The 23,119-nt window shown below is 40.1% G+C and overlaps 1 protein-coding gene across 4 annotated transcripts in view; it reads left to right on the forward strand.

Moving 5' to 3' along the window:
- PHACTR2 (phosphatase and actin regulator 2) overlaps positions 1–23,119 on the forward strand; it is a 68,122-nt gene that overhangs the window by 25,907 nt on the left and 19,096 nt on the right. For all 4 annotated transcript variants that reach the window (XM_083731669.1, XM_083731671.1, XM_083731672.1 and 1 more), the window contains exons 2-4: positions 8,243–8,410; positions 17,072–17,152; positions 18,273–18,434. In XM_083731669.1, coding sequence (XP_083587795.1) covers positions 8,243–8,410; positions 17,072–17,152; positions 18,273–18,434 — 411 coding nt within the window. The remainder of the gene's footprint in view (positions 1–8,242; positions 8,411–17,071; positions 17,153–18,272; positions 18,435–23,119) is intronic.

Below are 23,119 nucleotides of genomic sequence, written 5' to 3' on the forward strand. Positions count from 1 at the left end.
AATGGGACTGAGATGCGCCAACAGCTGGCGTAGGGGGAGGGGAGGGAGAGAAGGGAGCTTGCGTTGTTTTTGCTTGCCTACAATCCATAAAAAATTAAAAAGCTAAATCACATAAAATTATGTTTTTTAAATCTCTGTAAATTAAACCTTTTTATAATCTTGATATTTGCGATTACAGTTTATGATGTTAAATGCAGAGATGATTGCATATAGCTATAGTCCTTCGTCGTTAAGCCCTTTAATTTCCAGGGATGGCTTTTCAATGTGATACCTCTGCATTAATTTGATAAAGAAGTTGGACGGGAGAGACTGCTCTGAGTGTGCTTTTGTCTTCCCCGCCCCTCGCCATCCCCCTTTCCTTAGTAGAGAACTTGAAACATTAAATGAAACAGCTGTTTGCCATGAGTGAAATGTGATGCCTGATAAAATGGGTCTCTGACTGGCTCAGCTTCCTCTGTTCTGTAGGAAAGGAACCATCATTGGCTTTGACAGGATCCCTGTTCTTCTTCAAAGAGAAAAAAGATTCATTCAAAACAGCAACTATATACCTTTGCACATGACCAAATGTGATCTAAAATTTAAAGCTGGCAAACTGAATTATTTGGACAGGTTGCTGTCATAGTTCCTCTGATACTTTTACGTCAACCTTTGAGTTGTATCCATTGGTGATTTTGTACTAGCAGAAAGTGCTCCTTCTTGCTCTCCACAGTTCTGGGTGGCGACCCCAAGCCTAGGGAGCAGTTTTTGGGGGGGAGTGCTGTGTGTGTGCTCGGTGGAGGGGGGAAATAGGGTGGCCATGCCTTCCTTGAGCATAAGCATCTTTTGCTAGTCCAAACTGACCATATAACACTACCCATTGTTGTTGATGAATTGGCAGAGAGTAGGAAATTGACCCGTTGGTGCTAGTGCAGCCACAGCCACTGCAGCAGCCATCTTTTATGACAAAACAGGATTAGACTGCATATTATGGATTAAAGTTAGGGATGCGTGTGGCGCTGTGGTCTAAACCACAGAGCCTCTTGGGCTTGCCGATCAGAAGGTTGGCAGTTCGAATCCCCACAACAGGGTGAGCTCCTGTTGCTCGGTCCCAGCTCCTGCCAACCTAGCAGTTCGAAAGCACGCCAAACAGTGCAAGTAGATAAATAGGTACCGCTCCGGTGGGAAGGTAAACGGCGTTTCCGTGCGCTGCTCTGGTTTTGGTGTTCCATTGCGCCAGAAGCGGCTTAATCATGCTGGCCACATGACCAGGAAAAACTGTCTGCGGACAAACACTGGCTCCCTCGGCCTGTAAAGTGAGATGAGTGCCGCAACCCCAGAGTCTTCTGCGACTGGACTTAACTGTCAGGGGTCCTTTACTTGATTAAAGTACAGTAGGTTTGGAATTACGTTGCACCTGGTTCAGTGATACGACTGCTCTGAAACTATGAATTATGAAAACCCCATAGTCAATTGTCAACCATTAAATTGATGTTTATAATATTTTGTTTATTATAATCCACACGTTCATAAAAATATATCAAGGTGCGTTTACAACATAGAAGAATAAAATCGGCAAAAAAGCATCCAATCCACTGATTGGTTAAAAAGAGAACATTTTATATTGCAAAGGCCTCAAACAATATAGTTCTCAGAAAGCATCTGAAAGAAGGAAGGGATGGTTCCTGCTGAAGCGCTTCTGGTAGGGAGTTCCACAAGGCAGCGCCTGCTGTACTAAAGGCTTGGTCTCTAGTGAAGGTCAACTGAGGCTTGGGGATGCGGGGAACCACCAGAAGTGGTGTAATACATTTTTGGGCTTCAATCTTGCTTCCGTAGGCATAAGAGTTTACATGGAAATTGTGGCTGAGTGGGTTCTCATGAGAACTTTGAAGCTTGGTTCTTTTAGATACCACTTGCAGCCCTGTCCTAGACTTTTTAATGAAAAAAAGCATGGCTGAAAGCACCACGTTACATCTAATATTCCACCTCTAGATGCTGTGCTTCTGATTTGGAATGTCACGTGGCAAATACATCAATATCCATCCAAGGTAGCAGATTTTTAACATTGGATACATTTTTGAAGATACCTAACCATATTTTGGATCTTTTGTCCATCATCAGTTGATTTGTTTTAACAAAAATCTGCTGTCCACAACTCTTTAACAACATTTTACCCAATAAATGTGAATCAGATTTAGAATTACTTTAGCTGTGATTGCTATTAAAGAGTAACCACCAGCAGGCTAGCAACAAGATTGATTATCCCATTTAATCTGAATAATGTGTTAAGCTGATTTGGGAGAGGGAACTCTGTTGGGCAATTAATTTTGTACTGTGAACAGTGGTTTTAAGGAATGAAACAATTATTTTAATAACTGGACTTGTGATTTGAACTGTTGCGGCTTTCCCTCCTTGGATATGAACACTTTGGCTTGTTGGGGCACCTTTAGAGTGCTAGTACTCAGTTCTGGGTACTAAATTTTAAGAAGTACCTGGACAAACTGGAATAAGTCCCTGTGGGAACACTCAGAGTAATGGGGGGTCTGGAAGCTATATCTTAGTTGAAAGAGTTTAATATGTTGATCCTGGAGAAGAGAATCATAGAACTACAGAATTGTAAAGTTGGAAAGAATCCCAAGGGTCACCTAGTCCAGCCCCTGCAGTGCAGCAATCACAGCTAAAGGATCCCTGGCAGATGCCTCCCCCCCTCTGTTTAAAAACCTCCAAGGAAGATTAAGGAGAAACATTACAGTGGTCTTCAAATACCTAAAGCGCTGTCATGCGTAAGATGAAGCTGACTTGTTTCTGGTGCACCAGATGGCAGGCCTTAAACCACTGGCTGCAAATTGCAGGGATGCAAATATAAGACTCACGCAGGATTGATGTGAGCAGACTAATTCACCTGTTGCTAGTGACTGGAACAGAGCCATTTCTAGCTTCCTGTACATTCTCGGAACTATAGAATTAAGAATTTATAAGGAGAGGGACAAATTGATGTTAAGCTGCAGGAAACAAATGATAAAAAGCCTCAGCTTCTGGTAGACACTGCATTCCTGTAATGCAAAGAAAATGTGTGGTGTTCCTCTAGGTCCTCTCTTGAAAGTCCAAAAAACACTTTAAACTCTCCTGAGCCACATTACAGTGCTTCCTATGAGTTACTGGTCAGAGTCTGCCCTTAGTTCAATTGAGGGGGAGCATCCAAAGTCTTTCCTTCTGCGCAACTGTTGCTGGCTTTAACTTTCCTGGGATGTCAGCCAGTTCAGGAAGAGACCAAGTGATCTGGGCTAAACACAGAACCACTATGAGTTGAACTGACGGGAGGAGGAGATGTCATCTATGTCCTGCCAAATCAAGATACATAAACACTGTGCTTTGCTCTCTTAGTTTCTCCTTTTATTGGTAAAAGAATGAAAATGCTGGTTTTCACATTCTGCTTTTCAAACAAGAGCATTTTTCTGTATCGTTTTTGGTTTCATTTCTTTATATCTAGTCTTCATTATTAGTGTTGTACTGCTGAAAGATGTATATATAAAAAAATCACGCTGTTGTGGTTTATTACAAATACCTATTGATTCAGCACTATTTTGGGTTCTTTTTAGACCTAAGCAGGTTAAAAGGTTGGCAGGTTACAAATGATGTGGTGGGAGGGGGGAAACTCTTAAAGGAATTAGGCAGAAGGCTAGTTCATGTGGTCAGGACTTTTCTCCATATCCCAGCAAACCCTGGGGATACAAATGCATGAAGAATGTTATGTGTGACTTTGCAGATATTTTGGCTTCAGTTTCCATTTTGACTGCAATTCTGACTATTCCAGTTACATCCAGCCTACAAAAGCTTAATTAGGGTTGCCGTACATCTGGGATTTCCTGGACATATCCAGAATTCTGCATTTTGCAAAAAAAAAAAAAAAAAAAAAAAAGGAAGAAAAAAGAAGAGTTCAGCTAAGAAAAGCTCAACAACTTTTCTGTCCGGATTTTCACTGCTTGAAATATTGCAACCCCAGCTTAATCCAGAATACATTTATTAGGGTTGGTCTTAAGTGGGATTTAAGTTCTATTGACAAAACCCTTAATCTTTAAGGGTTGTACAAGGTGGCACAAGACTTGTTATTATTGTTAGAACAGACATGGCTCCCTCTCTGGGCATCAAGCCATAGTTGTGTCCATGGATCACATGTTACATTATTCATGTGAATATGTCTCCTGAAACAGTCAGGAGGGCATGTTGCATACAGAAAGGTTTATCTTGGCAGTTAAGCAACGTTTCCAGATTTCACAAGGAATATTGTGGGGGAGGGGTGAGTAAGTAGGAGAGAAAATCAGCAAGGGAGGGAATATATATATATACATATAATATATATGTGAAGAAAAAAAATAATCCATGTGTACTGAAGATATAAAGCATAAAAATTAATCCTGTGAAATCATTTCTGAACTCTGAAAGAGCGAACACTGCTATGGTAAAATGTGTTGGTTTTTTCAGTGAACTATTTCAGGGTTAAAAATCATAATATTTAACAGAATGTGTGTGTGTGTGTTGAGACCCCATCTTTATATCATAAACCCAAGAAAGATGAGAGGATCTTCTCTACCCGCCTTCTCAATATTACGGCAGAAATCAGGGTTCATTTGCAAGCACTGCTACCTACATTTTTAATCTCTTCTCTAGCAGGAGGCCTAATTAACATTTTTCAGCATTGGCAGCCCCATCTGGAAACTACTATTCAACCACCCACATTAATACTCAACCTTTTCCCTTTCCTTTAATTAAAATGCTGTCAGAACACTTAGCTCAAAGAACTTCCTGAAGTTAACAGTTGTATAGTGAGGTGAAGAAAAATGCATGGAAGCCAGTAGTGCTGATCTGCTCTTGAAGTACAGTACAGCCTTATCTTTTGTATAACTCTACCCATTACAAGTTAGCTATATTTCTTTTTCCTCTTCAGTCCCGGAAAACAAAATGGGCAAGGGGGTTCTCTGCAACTTGTATATAGCAATGCTTTCTCTAATAAAACTCTGTAGAGGTTTGTTCTGGAGATAGGAACAAAAATATAATTTAAACTCGGATGCTCTGTGAGAAACTATGTGGCTGTGTTCGCATATAATGGCAAGTGACTCTTGAGCTTTTGCTCTCCCCACTATCTCTTCCATAACTCCAAGGAAGAGTTTAGAAGCTTTCACTTCTATGTTAGACTATTTTGAGTCATTTACGACCCTTCATCCAAGGATCGCAGGGTGGTTTACAATATTGCAGTTTGTCATAATGTCTCAACCATAGCTGTCAACTTACAGATTTGAAAATAAGGGACCAGCAACCTTGAAAATAAGGGACCAGCAGCCAAAATAAGAGACCTGCAGCCTCACCTGTTCCAGGCACTCCAGTCTTCCTGTTCTCCTGCAGTCTGGTCAAACTCATGCTGGGTAGCTTCGAGAACACTGTCCAACCAACTTTGTAACCAGAGGTTCAACTGAATAGAATCTGAATCACATGCACCACAAGGCCTATGCAGCCTCAACTTAAGATGGCTACCCGGCCTGGCTTTGCACTGCAAAATTTGCAGCAGCACGTGCAACAAAATGGCATCCAGCATTCAAAAAAATCCTCAGCTTGCATTAACTAGCCACACACAAGGCATGCAAGCTCCACCCCCAGTCGTTCTTAGACTTCTTATTGGGTGAGCAACACAGCCAAGCAACACAGTTGGACCCTCCCTTCTCCCTGGCCGCAGGGAGGGAGGGAGAGGAGCTGCTTCCTTTGAAATTTAAGTGACATCATTTAAGGGACATTTAAGGGACATCCATCAATAAGGGACAGCAGTGGGACATGGCGCTAGAATAAGGGACTGTCCCTTCAAATAAGGGACACTTGACAGCTATGGTCTCAACCTGGATGTCTCAGCAATAGTTAATTGAAACTGAGTCAACTTCAAAACCTAAGTTTATGAAGCTGTTTTGTTTCCAAAGCTAAATCACCTCCATTGAGCATTAATCAAAAATGGAAGCAGAAGCTTCCAGTCTCCTTGTAGCCACACCAGAGGTGGAGTTAGGCTGGGAGGCACATGAGCCTGAGGCTCACTTCAGCTTATCCTTGTATCCCTGGCTTAGTGACTAAACCATAGTTTAGTGCTACAGTGGTACCTCTGGTTAAGAACTTAATTCGTTCTGGAGGTCCGTTCTTAACCTGAAACTGTTCTTAACCTGAGGTACCACTTTAGCTAATGGGGCCTCCCACTGCCGCCGCGCAATTTCTGTTCTCATCCTGAGGTAAAGTTCTCAACCCAAGGTACTACTTCTGAGTTAGCGGAGTCTGTAACCCGAAGCATTTGTAACCCGAAGCGTTTGTAACCCGAGGTACCATTGTGTATGCAAACTAAGACTATGAGTTGTTCTTGTTGCTAAACTGGAACAGTATGAAGTTCTGTGAATATGTTGGTTAAGCTGCATTAGGGTTGATGCAAAATGCACATTCCTGACTTCATTACTATAAATCAAGTGATGAATTGCATTTGTGAACGAGCCACCACAGAGAGAACTTTCATATTTTATCACAGAGTTTGATCCAGCCCACTGCCAGTGCAGTTGCCTGCATGTGGAATGATCCATATAGGCATAACAGAACCCTGTGTTTCGCTGCTTTTCCTGAGGTGCATGGGCATTCCATGGACCAGCCGTGACAAGGAATGGGAGGACAGGGATATGGGATGGGAAGACTGCATTGAGACATAGGTATATGTTAAGGTAAGTGTAGAGAAATCAGGTGAAACGAATATATGAACCAGGCCTTGGGCACCATGAATTAATATTTTGTTAGGGCCTGGTGAGACTGCCTGTGAAATAACAGCATAATAAAACAAAATGATCTGAAGGTTTAACAAACTTGTGACCCTCTGATACTAGTTGGAGAGATGTGTGTAGATAGGTGGAGAGCAAATGTGGCTGATAACAGGTTCAGTTCCAATGTACCTATGTAGGAAGTTGCTAAACAATGTGTAGTCCTTCCTGCATTGCTCTTGTGACTGTCTCTTAGCTGCTGCTCCTTCTGGCCTCTGCTGCTGTGTTGTGCCCCTGCTTTTCTCCCTTCTCTGTTCTCAGCTGGACATTCTGTGCTCTATCCTGTTTGTCAAGTGTGGTGCATATTAGAAGTGCTATATAAACAAATGATAAAATAATAACTATAGATATTCCTGGCCTCTGCAGCTTATCACTGACCTATGCTTGTCATTCCTTCATCAAAACTGTTATCTGCATACATAGCTATTAGGCTGCTTTTGTGAGAAGCTGAATAGCATTGTCTGGTGAAAAATAATGACAATATGCACAGGATGGATTGCCTAAAAATATCCTGTGTAACAGTACAGCAGTAAAGAGGATGTCTGAGTCATGAGGGTTCTAGAGAAGGAAGGAGAGAGTTTTTTTAAAACGATGAGGTCTAAAGAGCAAAGGGGCTTGTGCTCTTTACATTACCTAAGTGTACTGATCACAGACAATAAAAATGATAGCATTCCTTCGTCACTTGTAGTCCATGTAATAAAAGTTAATTGTAGATTCTGTAGGTACAACTCAGAGAAAATCAAGCACACTTCAGTGCTTTTGAATCCTGGATTGCTTTTAGGGAACAACTGAAATCTGGAAAATGTAAAATTATGCTAAACTTGGAAATAGATATTTTTCTTAGGATCTACAAGTGCTTTTAATGACAGCCATGTTACTTTGAACTTGTATCTACATTTTGTAGTTATATTGTCCATCCTCCATGTTTGACATTTCTTTGTGTGCCTCACATTTCATATTTGTTTGTTGCTTTTTAATGGGCTCACCATAAAAGTGGGGCAGTAGACAATGTGACACTTGTGGCACTTTGGAGCAGCATGTGGTACCTGGAGTACTAAGAATGGCAGCTTTGATTTGAATATTAATTATGTTAGACCTTGCTGTTTACAACATAATGCTGAAAGTTTGATGTTAGCATATCTGGAAGGCTGCTTGGGTTCTGGATTTATTCAGAGTGCTGGTTCAGCGTTTGCCGTTATCTTTTACAGTTCTGAACTAGAATGTACTTACACATATTTTGTGATACTTAATCACATTTTCATTGTTAGGTATGTCTGAAGTTATTTAGAATGTGTTAAATGTATATTGCCTCATACTGTGAAGTGGCTGCTATTTTTCTCCTCATTATTTTGCATGTTTTTTAAAATGGCTGTTGTTCTACAGGTTTTGGTAACCTAACATGCTGCTTGCTGGTTTGTTTGTTTTTATATATATAGTTGATGGGATAGACAAGACATCAATTGCAAACTCAGATGGGGCAAACCCAGCATCCCGAAGTCCTTCTTTCAAGAGGAAAGGCAAACTTTCTACTATTGGCAAAATCTTCAAACCATGGAAGTGGCGGAAGAAGAAGACCAGTGAAAAATTTAAAGAAACATCAGCAGGTATCACTTTGGGCAGTGGCAGAGGTTACTTGGTGGTGACTGGGAAAGGTTATTGTTGATTAGTTGCATTATTCCATACCAATTCAAAAGAAGATTGTGTGACTGATTGTTCTGTGCATATTATGTAACTTTTTTCTGCTTGCTGTCAGTCCCAGCCTATGGTCTCTTTAAGACAATTTGTTCTAGTCCCTTGCCAATTTCTGTCTGTCACCATTGTCTTAATAACCTGTTAACCTTCCATTCCTCTTCTTGGCCTCTTCCACCCACCCATCTTTCTCTCTCATGGACTAAATTTCTTCCCAGACACACTGAACCAGTTAAGAATTGTTCTGATGTCTAATAGATTTGGACAAAAAAAAAAAGAGAGAAGATCAGGCAGTGTGGTGATATAACAAAGGAGACATAATTAAAATGTACCTGACCACAGTGGTATTTTTTTTTTTTTTACAACATGGGAAATTTTAATAGTAAAACAACTTATGCTTTGTAGTTCTTGCCAAACTGTAAATCACATTAAAAGCATCTCACAGCACCTGGAAACACCCCTGTAAGGTACGCAGGCATTAATTCTCTCTTTTTACAGTTATATGGAATGCGGACATCCAATCTGTTCTTCCAAATGTCACCTTCAAAAAGTACTTTTCATTTTTCTGGTCTATTAGAGCAGAACTAGATTCAGAAAGCACTGCTTACAATGGGTTGCTTCTGTGCCTGGTGTGATGTATTTAAGTCTTGGAACATAAACATGTAAGCAGGAACATTCCCAAGAAAACATTTGCAGACTTATTTTCCTGGAAACTGTTGTTTACTTTTGTAGGATTTCTTAAAAGCGAGCTTATATATATGTAGTTGGATATGGGTCCCTAATCATCAGCGGAAAGCCCAATTGAAATAAAAGCATCCTGAGCATAACGCCCTTAGAGACAAAGGGTAGGATCCTGATATTGTGCAGTACCTTACCTCTGTGGCTCGACTGCCATTCATTTGCATTTAGTTATGTTTTGTACTTGGACAAGGGAGATCGTATTTGTAGTGTGCTTGTGCCATATTATTTTACCAGTCATGCTCATGCATGTAACATTGCTCTAATGGGGTCCCCCTCGGGGAGCAGTTTTGAGAGGAAAACTTTTAAGCACTCTTTCCCATTGTTCTTTCACTTCAGATAGGGGACTGCCAAAGCTTATTTTGCTTATTAGTTTGTTTTGCTTTTTTTAAAATAACAAGGGGAGGGGGGACTCAGGGGAATGCTACATGCAGCTACGTGTAGTGGCCTGGCCCTCAGCCAGAGTACTTGGGCAGGGGTGGGAATCTGATTGTTTTGTATTAGGCCTGTGAAAAACAGCATTTATTGAAAGGTGCAGTCTTGGATGGAAGGCTCAGTTTTCTTACAAAAATATATTGGAAGGTGATCAGTCTGTGCCAGCAGCTGAATAAATCTATGTAAACAGCACATGAGATGAGCAGTTAAAATTATGGAGGATTCCTTATGGAAATAACTTGTACTGATGTGGGAATGATGAATGGATCCCCCCCCCCCTTTTTGGTAACATGTTTTCCATGTAGATCTTGAATCTGTGCTGCCAAGCCACTCGCTTTGCAAAGCTGAGCAAACACAGTTTCGTCATCCTAAAAAACAAACTTTAGGAAGGATCTTATCAGTTTCTGCTTTCGGAAGAGGAAGAGATTTCAGTAGTTTATCGGCTAGAGTGAAAAGATGCTCCTTTGAATATCCATAGGGAAAGTGGAGGGGGTGGAACAGAAGCCACGTCTGGCTCTGATTGCATCAAATGCTATAATCCCAGAGGGGAAGTTCGAAGCTAAATGAAGAATCTGCAGGTCTACCTTTGAGAAGCAAAAATATCTGGATGTATTTCAGAATGTTGGATTAGTGCTTTTTAAAAAATAAGAACGGCATAATTAAGAGAGCCTGAGGATTTAACAGCTGCTGAATAGCATGGTTGGGGACTCTTAAAGTAAAAGTGAAGAATTAATAATACATTTATATATTTATTTATATCCACATTTTACTCCAAGGAGCTCACGGTGGTTCTTCCTCTCTCCCCTCCCAATTAATCCCAACAACAACTTGTGAAGTAGGTTAGTCCAAGCGGCAGGTACTGACCCAACATCACCAAGTGGGGATTTGAACCCAGGTCCCACGGGTCCCAGTCCAGCCCTCTAAACACCATACCACACTGGCTCTCTATTGAGCACATAGGGCAAATGTTTACTTGAGCAGACATATAAATGCCAGTCAGAGCTGTTAGATAGAAAGAAGGGGCCTTCTTGAACTATGGGATTGCAGGAGAACTGAAATGTTCTGATGAAAGAGACCACCTTTTTTAAAATGGTGTATATGTCCGTTGTAAAGAGATGCTTATCCTTAGGAAAGGCCCATGCAGTGTGTTATATTTATACAGTTGTGCATTCAAGTCCCCCCCCATCCCGTTTTTCAAAAGACTTCCCATCTTTAACAACACCGTCTATGTGAGCTGAGCTACCACCTTGACACATCCACACTCTAGCTTCCCAGCTCTATGAACACAGGTATATTTCACAAAGATACAATCCCAGTTGTGTACAAATACTTTGGTCATAGTAACTTCACATACAAATAGCAAGGCATGCCTTCTGTATTCAGTTCCATAACTTTCCCAGAAGTAATTCCATTTTCTCCCAGTGCTTTTTAAACAATTAACTCAGATGAAAAATTTTGAAGAACTCTGAACTTCTAAAATGACATTTATTTAAAATGCAACAGAATGATATTCTGTAGCTGTCTTGATTCTGAAATAAAGCAGATGGTCTCAGTGTGTGTTGTTGAAGCGTTTGATTTTATGTTTCTTAATTTAAGTTTTAATAGCAAAACAGTAAATCACTGTTTCTTACAGAAATGTGTCTGCATAACTTTTAAAAAGATAAGATGGAACACTTTGGCAAATTATCAAGCACTAAATCTCTCCAATATTATTTGACCTTTGCCTATGCTGTCTCATTTACTCTGCTTCAGATTCCATCTATTTTATATAATCAAAATACAAGTATGCCTTAATAAATGCAAAGTGCCTGGTATTTAGACAGCTTCCTTGCTGTACTTTTTCTTCCTTATGCATAGCTCAGATTTGGTTCCATACCATTAATAAATCTAATGCTTCTGCTCTTGTTCATGGAGAATTTAAATTGATGGGTGGCTGCTGCTGTGATACAGTGGGAAGGAGGAAATGAGCACAGTTCAGCTCTGGTGTTTTGACTATAACACTGCCAGCAAGAGACATTAATTAGCTGAAGCAAAATATTCTATTAATAATATAAAAAACCCAAGTATAATTACAGCAGCAGCATCTTTATTCATCTTTATTAATCCTACGTGGAAAAACTTCAGACAGAAAAACCACACTCCTTACTTCCCCCTAGAATCTTCTGCTCAAAGTGACATTTCACATCACTTCAGGATGTGAAGTGCTGGATCCCAACTCTGCTGGATCCCTCACAGAATCCATCGAAAGTGTTTTGTGCTACAAAGGTCACCTAAGGCAGATGGACTTTGTGGCTCTCTTACTGCCAGCTGTGCCTAGAACTCCCATCTTCTATAGGGCACTCTCTCTCATCTTCCAGATCCCATCTTTTCCCTGAGACACGTGGATTATTCCCATAATCTTTACTGTAATCAAGTTTCAGGTGTAAGTAAATCTACATGCTCACATTTCCTTCCTACATTTTCTCTTCCTTCTGTGGTAGGCCATACATTTCTTGAGAGCAAATACCTGTCTTTTTGTTTATGGAATAATCTTGAGTGCTATGCATGCTAATGGGGGTGAATTATAATGTGTGAGACAAGACAAGACTGTCTTGTCTGTGAGGTGTAATTCAGATGTTTAAATTACCACATCTATCCCCTGTAACATTTTGCTTTAAAGAAGCCACAATTAGACTGGAGCATGAGCGTAATGAGTGAGGTGTATAAATGTTTTAAGTCATCAGAAACTGAGGAAGTAGAATTTAAGATTAGATGCCCAAAAGTAACATTTTAGAGCTTGATATGAACAATTTGTGCCAAGAGTATTTTGCAGGAACTTGTGGCAAGTGGCCATAGGTCACTGGAAGAGCATGAGGTTTGAAGCAGACATTCCCAGGTTCAAACCACTGGGATTACACAACTGAAGGGAAACACACTTTGATCTCTGCCATCGCCATCTGAACAAGGGCCACTGGGAGACCGCACCCTCTGTAGTATCACCCTCTGTAGTATCAACTTTCTAACTATACAAAGACTAAAGTTTCTCTATCCATTAGCTAGAGAAGAAGCAGCTGCAAAGAGCTTGCTCTCCCCCCCCCCCCATTTGCTAGAAAGATCACACTGTTCCAACTTCCTGAATTCACTTGCTTTCCCTCTTCACTCTCCATTCCATTTTCTTTTTTGCATCATGTTTGTTAGTCCCTGCTTGCCGGCTACAAGCTGTCTTATCTTTTTTTTGTAATATCTGTACAGCGTTTGGAAAAATGTTAGGCACTCTATAAGTGTTAAAATAAAAATAGCAGCAGAGTTGGGAATATTTCTGCTGAGAGAAACATTAGAGAGCTATCATTCTTCAAACTAGACAAAAACTCAGAGCTCAGAGCAGCCAATGGTCTGACTCAGAATAATGTCTTAAGATGCCGATAAATACATATTAGTTGCCCTACACATTTCAGTAAATCTCCTTTAGGGTCTTTCTGTAACAGGCAGACGACTGACATATGTACAGTACCTTTGTAACAAGCACTACAAAACTATAGTGTTCCTATCGATACATACAAATATATTTATAAATATCCCAAACATTTTCTGGGCGAATATATATAACCAATATACAAGTTACAAAAATGTGCACAAAAATATTATTTATTAACTTAGTCATAAAAACAGGCAACACTTTAGAAACTTCAGCACATGAATGCCTACAGCTCTTTAAAAGCAGATACACTTGCACAGATATCTGGACAATATATTATTCCATAATTCAAATGCAGTAACATGGGTATCTTACCAAAATCACAAATTACATAGTCTTTTGGCAAACATAATAGAAAGATCTAGGGCATCAGAAAGTTTTCCAATGCAAATTCAGTCCCATCCCCATCCCCAATGTGAATTACCCTAATTTCCAGGAAATTTTTGAACTCAGAATTTTCTGGCAAACTCATTTCCCTCCCCCACCAAATAGAGAGGGTTGTCAGCAATGGGATGTCCCGGGCTGGCAGTGGTCCTTATTAAGACACTACCTTCCAAGCGCATGATTAGCCCTGTCAGATTAGAGCAGCATTATCAGAGCAGCATGAAGGTGGTTCAAGCCCTGGTGTTCAGAAAAAGCGGGTGAGGAGGGTTGCTTAGAAACCCAATGAATATAGGACAATAAAGCACCGCAAACTGATGATTAAGGAATTAAACACCTTTTATCTAGCAGCTTAAGAAAATATAGTTGCATATGGAGGTGCTGCAATATGTTATCTGACTATGTATACTGTATTCATGAATAAGTTTCTCTACAAAGTAGGAAAACTGACTTGTCTCTCACTGACTTCCTGAGATCAAACATGATCATAAACATTCTGCATTTATTTCTTTTGTTATATATGTATATTTCTATAAAGAAGTATGTGATTGGAAAAGAGGATGTGAAAACAAAACCTAGGGTGCATCTGTATATTAGAAGAGAATGTCGCCTATAAAGCTGAAGTACATTGTATCTGTTGAACTGCAATATTTTCCATGATTTTTTAAGTAATAATTTTTATAGATTTTTGCAAAACAAGCCATATTTTGTGAACGCAATAATAAAGAAAAGGCTATTTTGTGCTTTTAAAGTATTGCCTGTGACTTAATACATTTATAACTGAAAACATCTGCAACTGAATATATTTATACATCTATTTTTGAGGGGGTTTCTTTTTTTGAAAGAGGCAGGCGGCATCATGCAAGTGACCTACTGCTTTGCACAAAGTCCTTTGGATCAAGGCCAGTGTGTTTAAAGGCGGGATGGGGAAGCTTTGGCCCTCCAGATTTTGTTTGAACATCTGGACAGTCACAGGTTCTCCATTCCTGATTTAAAGAATATTTAATACTTTGCAAAAACTAAAAACAGCAGGTCTCTGTCCAATTGGCTCACACTGAAACCAGGCAGAGGCAAAGGAAGAGAATATGGTGGTGGTGAACAATATGTGACTGTGCAGAAGGAGTTGTAATTTGCTTAAGGCAGGGTGGAACGTTCTTAAATCTGCATGCTGCTAAAGTTGGTAATTACTACTTTGCCTTTAAAAACATGAAGCAAAATATAGAAGGTAAAAATTAAGGAGGCAAAGCAAAAAGGATTGGCTTTTACAGGCTTTTTGAAATGAGAAAGGAGGCATATAGGATTTTAGCAGCAGGAACATTCCATGCATACAAAAAAGCTAAAGAAAAGGGAAGATGAAGAGAAACAGACCAAGCAAGAGGCATGGAAAAATGATGACTTGTAGCAATAAGCAGGACAGATAGGATAGCTGTAGCTCCACTAGCCAAGTGTGCCTGCTCGGGGCCTGATACGGAAATATTCTGCTTGTTTAATCGCTTAATGTCTGTCTGGTTCACTGGTGTCCTGTTCTGAGTAAGGAGGAGATAGTGGCTTAAGGGAGCAGATAAATCTGAGCCATAGTTAAATCCCAAAAATGCTGCATTGTGAGGCAGATGATGAATACACAGAGATTGGAAGTGTGGAAGGGACTCCACCTGACCTAGCTTATAGATAACACTTGAGGAAAGTAAAATGCTTAATTCTCTACCAGCAATGGGAGATGAAAGGGGGGAAGGATTAAACGAGTGGAAGAAGCAAACATTTTAAGGGTCACATTCAGAAGATAGACTTAACAATTACCGTATTTTTTGCTCTATAAGACTCACTTTTTCCCTCCTAAAAAGTAAGGGGAAATGTGTGTGCATTTTATGGAGCGAATGCAAGCTGTGCAGCTATCCCAGAAGCCAGAACAGCAAGAGGGATCGCTGCTTTCGCTGCACAGCGATCCCTCTTGCTGTTCTGGCTTCTGGGATTCAGAATATTTTTTTTCTTGTTTTCCTCCTCCAAAAACTAGGTGCATCTTGTGGTCTGGTGCGTCTTATAGAGTGAAAAATACGGTATATTTTTAAAGGACAGGGTATTAGCAAATGCTTCAGAAAGTCAGTATGAACAATTGGCAAGCCAGGGATGATATGCTGCACTTAAATCCACTGGGTATTCTAGTCTCAAAGAATGAATTGTGGTTCTTTGGGATTCCATTATTGTGGTCTTAGATAGATGTGGTCTGTGAAGCATGGCTGCAGATCTGCCTTGGTTGACAATCAGGGACCTCTGATATTCTGCATCTTAGGGATCTCTTGGATAATGTGCACTTTTCCTGTGCAAGTATTGCACCCTCTCCACTGGAGCCACAGATGCTCAGAAGTACCAGTTTACCTTCAAGGATTATTTATTTGTGTTTCTGCATCTTTCTGTCAGCAGAAATAAGTTTTATAAGCAAACAAAGCAGCTTAATGGTATACTTCCTGGAAACTGCAAAATATGCGTGCACAGAAAGTTACATAGTTTACAGCCTGATGCATCACAGCATCCAATAAGTTATGGAAAGTCCCCTTGTACAGAAGCCAGTAAGACCTGGTCAAAACTGGAAGTCTTCAGGCTGAAGGAAGCTGACACTAAGTAGGACTATTGGTCCATCTTGCTCGGTATTATGTATTCTGACAGAGCCAGTAGCCCTCTGGGATTTCAGACATGGTTCTCTCTGAGCCCTACCTGGAGATGCCTGGGATTGCACCTGGGGCCTAGAAGCTTTTCCACTGAGCTATGGCTCTTCTCCAACCTGAACCCTGTAAGGGAAGCTGAAAGGCAGCCATTATGTACAGGCTGGAGACCCCACTTTGAAGGTCACTCTTTGTATTCGTCATAGCATGTGCTCTCAGATGACTAGCCAGTGGTTTCTGTACAAGGGGATTTCCTGATATATCAGGCTGTGAATTATGCAACATTTTTTGCACTCATGTTTCCAGGAACTATGACATGCATAGCTTTATATAAGAAGAGATACATTTTCCCACTTCCAGGGTGGTGTTTTACAAAGAATTCCTGTCAGCGCTGGGATTTCCGCTTGGGCAGCAGGACTTTCTCTATCTCTCCTGCCCCTGCCTGGGGAAACCTGAGGGGCAGGAGAGGGAAACATTCCATTACACAAGAAGAAATCCTTGCACTAACAGAACACTCGCCTTAGGGCTACATTGTATTTCATCCAAAACTTGGATGGGAAGAATGATTGCCTGTCATACAAAACAATGCCTTAACAGAGTATGTGAGTGTGACTCCGCTATTACAAATTTGCATAATATATTTCTGTTCTGGAGGTTCATTGCTATTCTTGTTACTAATAAAAAAAAAGTAGCTGCACTTGTTAACAAAAGATCAAACAGCGTCGCCGACTTGTACAGTGCTCCTTTTCTGTCTAACAACAATATTTTGAAAAGCTATTGCTGAACACAAAGGCTAAGGTCTTTGCTTTTGTTCTTTTTAATCTTTTTCTGGCTTTAAAAATATATATATAATTGCTATAATTGAATTTCAGTGAATTAATGTCTACATTTTGTCTGTTTCTTTTTTGAAGTGCTGGAAAGAAAGATATCAACAAGGCAAAGCAGAGAGGAGTTGATAAGAAGGGGTGTCCTGAAGGAAATAACTGAACAAGGTGATGGCAATTAATATAGGCAGCTGCTAATAACTTTTGCATGCCATTTAAATGATTAGCATTATTTTTCTGTTGCTACTATCATTGTTTTGAAACTCTGTGACATGACTGATACAGCAGGCAGGGACACATCCTTTCAAGCCAGACTCATAACCCGCTTGTGATAAAACCCCTGGGTCTTCTGTTATAAGCACAAACCATAATTCAGTCTGTCATTTGTGTCTCATTGTTTGGGAAAGTGAACTGAATAGCAAGGTATATTCAGGAGAGAAGATGGGAGCATACTTGAATCCAAGTATTCGTGTCAGGTGGCTGGGGTGGGGGGGAGCCTGCCATGCATCTAAGTGTTGTGCTGTTGAGTCTAGATGTCAAGGGAAGGAAGACAGGCTTCAAAGACTGCTTGGAATGCCCTAAAGAGGGTGTCAAATACTCCCAGCAAAACTGTTGATACCATAATAATTCTGCTACAGAAATCTATGGGGCGACCACACTTGAAATACTGTGTATAGTTCTGGTCACCACACCTCTCAAAAGATATAGAGCTGGAAGAGGTGCAGGAAAGAGCAACCAAAAGGATCAAAAGGATGAAGCAACTCTATGAGGCAATGTTACAACATGTTGGGGCCTTTTATTTTGGGGAAAGGTGTTGTGTGCACATTGGCTTGCTCAGGTTGACTAGGAAGAGCTAAATATTAGGTGACAAGTAGTGTTCTGGTAATGTAAGTACAGTGGTACTTCGGGTTACAGACGCTTCAGGTTACAGACTCTCCTAACCCAGAAATAGTACCTCAGGTTAAGAAATTTACCTCAGGATGAGAACAGAAATCGCGCAGCGCCAGTGGGAGACCCCATTAGTGAAAGTGGTACCTCAGGTTAAGAACAGTTTCAGATTAAGAACGGACCTCCGGAACGAATTAAGTTCTTAACCCGAGGTACCACTGTATTCTAGGCATTCAAGTGCTTGTTAATGTAGATTCCTTCCTCCCTTTCCAATATAGCTTCATCACATTTTATGTACATCAAGCGTGCGGCTCATTGCTGTATGCTACAACTCTGTAAATGGGAAGCGCTTACATACATTGTCAGTGTAAGGCAATAACTTTGTTATCATTTATTTCAGATGGAGAGATAACAGTAAATTATGAAACCTCAAACGGCCACACGATAGTAATCACTGAAGAAGCCATACAGGGAGAAAATGTCACGAAGACCGCAGAAGAGAATAGCTCCACATCAGCAAAAGCACCACCAGCTACAGAAGAGAGAAAAGATGGCAAAAAGGGTAATTTAAAATGCAACTCATCTGGATTGATTTCTCCTTTTAAAAACATGAGTAGATAATTTATGTAAACGGTTATACTGAAAATGACTCTGCCTATAGCAACAAGGAAGCCAATGTAAAGATAGGCTTTGCAGAAACAAGACGGCAGTTAATATTTTTAAGAGGCATCTTTTCAATCAGAAATACAAATTTAAAATGGAACATAAAGTTGGTCTCGTTGGAAGTGGAGGAAAAGGTGGTAGGTCTGGAAGAGGAGCAGATTTTTATTTGTTTTACCAGACATGAATGGAACCTTGTCTGTGGCTTAATGAGAGGCAATTAGAATTGCACGAGAAGGCCATTCACTGAATCTTAGCTTAACCTCCATCCCAAAGTTGTGAGGCTAACATTAGAGCAGGTGTGGTGTGTGGGGCTTGTGTACCACCCTGAGCTCCTTCAAGGAAGGGCAGGATGTACATCATACAAAAGCATTTATATAACTTTTTCTGCTTGTTTATAACTAAACTTCCTGCGTGTGTAGAATGGATCAGTTACAGACTACAAGATAATGGTGAACAAATATTAGTTCTATTTTAGCAGAAGCTCACCACCACCACCAAAAGTTGATTTATGAACTTTTTCTACAAAGGAAAATACACAATACACTAATGGAAACATCTTTTTTTTAAGTGGGTTCCCTGCTGTTCTATAGCTGGCACTACAAGTACTGTGCATGCCACCAGGTTGTTATTTTCTTTCTATGTGAGAAAATCAGTAAGAACATAAGAACAGCTGTTCAGGATCAGGCAAAAAAGTCCATCCTTACTGGCACTCTGATTTTCCTCAGTGGTGGACCAGAAGTCCACAAGCAGAAAGTGAAGATGCTAGCCATCTTGTGATGTTTGCCTCTATCAACTGGTATTCAGAGAAATACTGCTGCTGGACATGAAGGCTGTATTTAGCTCACGATTTATTACAATTAATGGAACTTCGCTTCATGTAGTCTTGGGGCCAAATGACAAAGAAACATCAAAAACTCCTGACATTTCTGATTGTAGTCTGACAGAAGACAGGAGGCTTCCATTTTGATTGGAGCAATGGGTTACCTGTATATTTTTCACAACAAGGCAAATTGAAGATTCTGGAATGCTGTTAGTCTGATCAAAATTAGAGCTTTCCTTCTGCCAGTCATTTAACTCAATACAGAGAAACCAGGAGATCCAACCATGATGTCTTCCCATGGGCAAATGTTCTGCATTTTTGAGGGATAACTCCAAATACTTGAGAGATTCATCATACAAGTAATACTCATGCAAAGAATTCCTAAATCTTGCAGAGGGAAAGAAGGCAGTGATTGCTTATTTACATGCATTGCTGCATCTAACTGTTTACCATGACTGGTGTATTTCATAGCTTCAAGCACTCCATAGCAGAAATAGAATATTTCTGGTAATCACAACATTGCTTTCTCAAATATAATAGTTATGAATAGTCAGTACCCATTTTCCATAAAAGCTAACTCAAACTGCTGTGATCAAAGATTGTTCACTTCTGAATACCAAATCCTGGTAAAAAATCTAGGGGAGAAAGTCATTGCTTCCATGCCCTGCTTATGGCCCTCCCAGAGAAATTTGCTTGTTGCCATAGGTAACAGTGCTGGATTGTACTGAACTTTAGGTCTGACCCCTCAAGGCAGTTTCAAACATTTTTAACCATACATTTCCATGGATGAAGAAGCATGACAGATTTCTCTTTGACGGTGCATATTCAAGATAACTACAGACAACACTGTATCACCTCCCTGTTGTACCTGCAGTCAGGGTAACAGAAGGGGTGATTAATTTTTTTTCTATGCATGCTAATAGGTGCATCCTAATAAACATTGGTGATTTATGAATACAGGGGAAAAGTTGGGTGGCAATTCCAGATTAATTGATAAAGTATGTGATCACGTACATATGTGCATTTATGAGGTCTTGTTGCTCATCTGTATCTTATCGTTATGCAGGAGCTCCTTGCAGTCTCACTGAAATGAATGAAGGCTGTGCCTTAAATCTTAAAAGGCAAATGCTGTGTGTTTGTCAAACAAACCTAGCAGCCTAATCCAGGATTCTTTCTGGCCATGTGAAATAAGAAACAAGTGCATTTCCTGCAAAAAAAAGTTGCTAGCTACAAATAGAGCGTATTCTCCTGAGAATACATTAAAAGACAAGTGACCTTTCACATGATATATGCATGAAGATGGGTGGTTTTTTCACTTGGTCTATGTTGTAGCAAATAGGTTTATGTACCCTTTGCCTGCTTGAGGTTTTTGAGTTTGTTTGTTTTAACCTTTTCTCTATAAATACAAAGTATTAAAACTACTCCTACGAAACCCGGGTCTGCAATGCTGCCCATGGTTCTTCTGTGCTCACGATTATACTGATCTCGGCTCATATTCATCTCAGTAGAACTTATGTATACATAACTAGTGGTGGGATTGTATATATGATTTCTTTTCATGTTCAGGAATGGGACTTTTAACAAGAGCAGAAAATGAGCAGAACTGTAATAATGAAATGCTGAATGCCTTGGTGATTAGGCCATGGTAGACTGGTGCACTGAGCACAGAAAGAGTTAAGAGTGTTTTTGGAAGCAAAGCTGTTCCTGATAAACAATTCTAGAAATGTTAAATGCTTCCGAAGTTTGTCGCTTTGCAGATGCTTTTTACATTTTGAGTATTGCTATTAGTAATAATGATGGGGTGTCAACCCTCCAAGAGGCATGTTTAGAAGGAGGTACTTCTCTTGTACCAAAATAATAAGAACATGCTGACAGGTTTTCATCTGCTTGTATTTTGGGTAAATGATTATTGAGTGCATGCTGTATAAGTGATCTTGCCCTAAATCTTTTATAAATCTGTCATCTGCTTTAAGAAATACCATGTTCTCAAAAGAAAAAGAAGAAATAAACACTAAAATTACCCAGCATGTATCAAGCAACACTGAGTATAAATGATTTCTGTCCTACACAGATGTTGTAATAGCTGAGCACATACCATTTTAGAATTGTAATTTGGCTTAGAACTGGTAGCAGAAGAGCTAGTTAATTTAGGGGTTACCAGTGATAATGTGAGAGGGGAACTTGAGTCAAAAAGTAACAAAATTGGCATGATTCCATACCATGCTTACATACTACTAACTAGGTGAGCCAGTAGGGTTTTCTGGGTCCAGTCCGCTGTATGTGGACTGGGCCCTCTGACCCACATGCAGAAAGGACACAGATTTGCATCAAATTTGCATATGTCTAATATGTAAATTTTACAAGTGAAGCAGAGTCCAAAAATAAATCAGCGGCCACACATATAATAAAATATCTGACAGACAGAATGTGAACAAGTGAAGCTTTCCCCATAAATGTATTTCTATACTACAAGTGGTTTAACTTGTTTAATTTCTGCCTTCCACGCAGCTGTTAAATGCACAAGAACCCTGCTTTCCTCAATGCTATCCCTAAACCAAAGCCTAGACTGCAATCCTGTACCCGCTTACCTGGGAGTAATCCCCATTAAACACAAATAAACTTACTTCTGAGTAGACATTCCTCATCTCTCAGGTTAATCAACAACTCATGGCCTTTAAACTAGGGGGACTGTTGTTTTTGTTTGTTAATATGGTATATATTTTTGTAGTTTTGCATTGCAAACTGCTCTGTGAGCCTGAGGTTGGATAGCTGAGTTGGTAGAGCATGAGAGTCTTAATCCCAGGGTTGTGGGTTTGAGCCCCACATTGAGTAAAAGATTCCTGCATCACAGGGGGTTGGACTAGATGATCCTCATGCTCCCTTCCAACTCTACGATTTTATGATTCTATGATCCTCAGAAGAAGGGCAGTATAGAAATCTAATTAATATTAATAAGTTAACTATACAGTGAATTATTAATGAGTGCCAGACTTTAGCGCGTGAAGGGAAAACTACCTAAACCACTGCAGAGCTTTTACATTTGCCTTTTTTTTGGGGGGGGGGGGGGAATTCTTCAACATCCACCTATACTTACTGTGTTTTGGTATTTGCAGAAAAGAGCTGCTAGGAACTACCTGATCTCAGACACACTCATCCCAAGAATGAGGCATCCTGGTTTCTAGGGGAAAAGGAAGGGCAAACTATGGAGATTCCAAGGACTAGTAAATGAGACAGAAGCTGGAAAAGTGCACTAAAGAGGAGGGGAGAACAACAGCTCCTTAGGATCCTAGAGATTCCTGTTGCCCGGTGTCAATTATAGCTGTTACTTCACTCATTGGCTATGAACATTGAAAGGCAGGAGCAGCAAGGCTGCCTCATCTCAAAGAAGTCACTTAGAAGGGTACCTGCATATTTACTTCATAACTTACTTTCTAGGAGAGCTAGAGACCCTTGCTTTTTTCAAAAATGAAAACTCAGAATCTGGGGTTCCTGCTAGCTGTGATCTTGTTATTTCAGTAACCCCTGTACCTGTCTCTTGGCAGCCCTGGTCACATGTGACATGCACAACTGTATTTACTTGTCTCACATACTGCTGGTTTTTACATACTAATTATTTCTAATAATAACACTGTTTGTCTCTTGAGAATGGGGTAGAGATCCAAATATGGGCTGGTAAATTGGAATAAATTGAGTTATGGTTGCTTGAGAAGTGTCTCTGAAATGATTGTAATGACACTATCCTCCTTCAGTGGGAACTGACTTAT

Source organism: Podarcis gaigeae (genome assembly GCF_964106915.1).
Source record: "Podarcis gaigeae genome assembly, chromosome: 3".
NCBI lineage: Eukaryota > Metazoa > Chordata > Lepidosauria > Squamata > Lacertidae > Podarcis > Podarcis gaigeae.